Source organism: Haplochromis burtoni, unplaced genomic scaffold (genome assembly GCF_018398535.1).
Source record: "Haplochromis burtoni strain Fernald_Lab_line unplaced genomic scaffold, NCSU_Asbu1 Contig_1846, whole genome shotgun sequence".
Taxonomy (NCBI): domain Eukaryota; kingdom Metazoa; phylum Chordata; class Actinopteri; order Cichliformes; family Cichlidae; genus Haplochromis; species Haplochromis burtoni.
The window spans coordinates 14,973-16,857 of record NW_024584207.1 but is presented as its reverse complement, the minus strand read 5'-3'; the positions used below and the strand labels follow the sequence as shown (position 1 = coordinate 16,857).

The 1,885-nt window shown below is 46.2% G+C and overlaps 1 protein-coding gene across 2 annotated transcripts in view; it reads right to left on the bottom strand.

Annotated features, from left to right (window-relative positions):
- LOC102302956 overlaps window positions 1–1,885 on the bottom strand; it is a gene marked incomplete at its 3' end in the record, with an annotated part of 6,640 nt that overhangs the window by 2,043 nt on the left and 2,712 nt on the right. For both annotated transcript variants that reach the window (XM_042217347.1, XM_005953104.3), the window contains 1 exon segment: window positions 1,446–1,584. In XM_042217347.1, coding sequence (XP_042073281.1) covers window positions 1,446–1,584 — 139 coding nt within the window.

Sequence of the window (1,885 nt, the reverse complement as noted above, 5' to 3'; positions counted from 1 at the left end):
AAAGCTCCTTTAGTTCCCTCATGTAAAAAATGGTTAAGCTCTTGCCTTTTAGAATGAAGACAGGCATTATCCTGCTGACCCAACTGTGAACCAGAGACAGTCTCCACACGTGTTATCTCCTTTTCAAGTTCCTGCACAGTTCTCATGATATTGGCCGTCAAAAGAAAACTATATTGCCGACAGAGCACACGAATTTGGGCCTTTCCTACCTCCCACCATTGAGTAAGGGAATCAAAATCACCCTTCCGTGATCTCCAGTAATCCCAAAAACACCTAAAATTGTCACAGAATATCCGATCATGTAATAATTTTATATTAAACCGCCAAAAAGATTTGGATCTGCTGGTGGGAGATAGAAACAGCTCCAGTAAAACTAAATGATGATCAGTAAAAACAACAGGAAAACACTGACAGTTAAAAATTCGAGCAGTAAATGAAACAGACACATTAAACCTGTCTAATCTCACTGCACCAATCCTGCCATCAGTCACTTTCACCCAGGTATACTGCCTGGATGAGGGATGCTTCATCCGCCACGCATCAACCAAGTTAATTGTCCGTAGGACATCTGTCAAAGCAGAAGATGACTGAAGATGCGGCTCCGCCCCAGTCCTGTCCAAAGTAAAGTCAAGACAACAATTCCAGTCCCCACCCGACACAACACAGTCCCCTTGAGCAGCACCGCTTAATTTTTCTTCCAATGTTTTAAATAAAATCCCACGCTCCGCCCCTGAGCTCGGTGCATAGACATTAACAAAAGTAAAAATAAAACCTCCAATGTCAGCCGTCACCAAAAGGACTCTGCCCGCCACCATCTCCATGCTGAAAATAACATTCGCATTTAGAGAAGGAGAAAACAAAATAGCAATATCATTATGTGAAACACAGAGAGGGTGATGGACGCGACAGTCAAGTGGAGCGTGCGTCTGTCAGTGAGTGAGACAGTGGACAGCGGTGAGGAGGGCTGTGCGTCGCAGAAACACATAAATATGCCTGAGACCCGTAAACGGAGCAGCATCTGGCTGCAGTTTAAAGACTTCTCGGTCTCGATACCCTCTGGTCTCGGTCTGGGTTTAGGTGGGCTTGACTACAAGTGTAGTGCGTTCTAACAAACATCGTCTCTACTGCACGAGGCTGTAACACAACCCTGCATCTGCCTGTCAGGGTTAGCAGCTTTCTGCTGCATGTGTTCACACTCTTACACTGAGCACCGCACTGTGTTTGTGAGCTAAAAGACAAACCGTTTGCTTTCTTGTTATTCAAACCGATCCTGAAGTAAGACTTGACTACGTCAGAGGGAACAGCGACTGTGCCGGTTTGTCTTTAAACAGCTGTCATCTTTTTCCTTAATGTAACACTTCTTCACACACATGAGTCTGCCAGCTAGCTACAGCTGCTAAACATGTAGACCTGAACAAAGGTGAGCAGTGGTGATGTGCTCCCACCCAGAGGTGCAGTCCTGTGGGATCCACAGCTGAGGCAGTAGTTGCGGCTCATCAGCCCCCGTTCACACAGGGAGTCCACCTGCTCGTCGTCGTACAGGAAGCCATCCACGTGAACCGTCGGCCGTGACCGCCGCTGCATCTGGAACACGTACCAAAGCTTCCTCGTCATCCTCATCATCACCACACCTCTCTCCATTAACATCATGAAGCTCAGACCTGTCTCCACTAACACTGCCTCGTTCTACCAACACGGACACTCACATAAGGAGGCCACTGAGTGTCGTTATGATCAGACGTACGCAGCAGGCGCACAAACACGAAATCAAATACTGAAATATAATGGCTCAATATTTTTAAACTTCAGAAAGGTTTGAAAATGTTTGTAAGCCCCAAAAAATATGCCGTTATTTTTGTGCCACTATTCTGAGCGCACGTAAAAA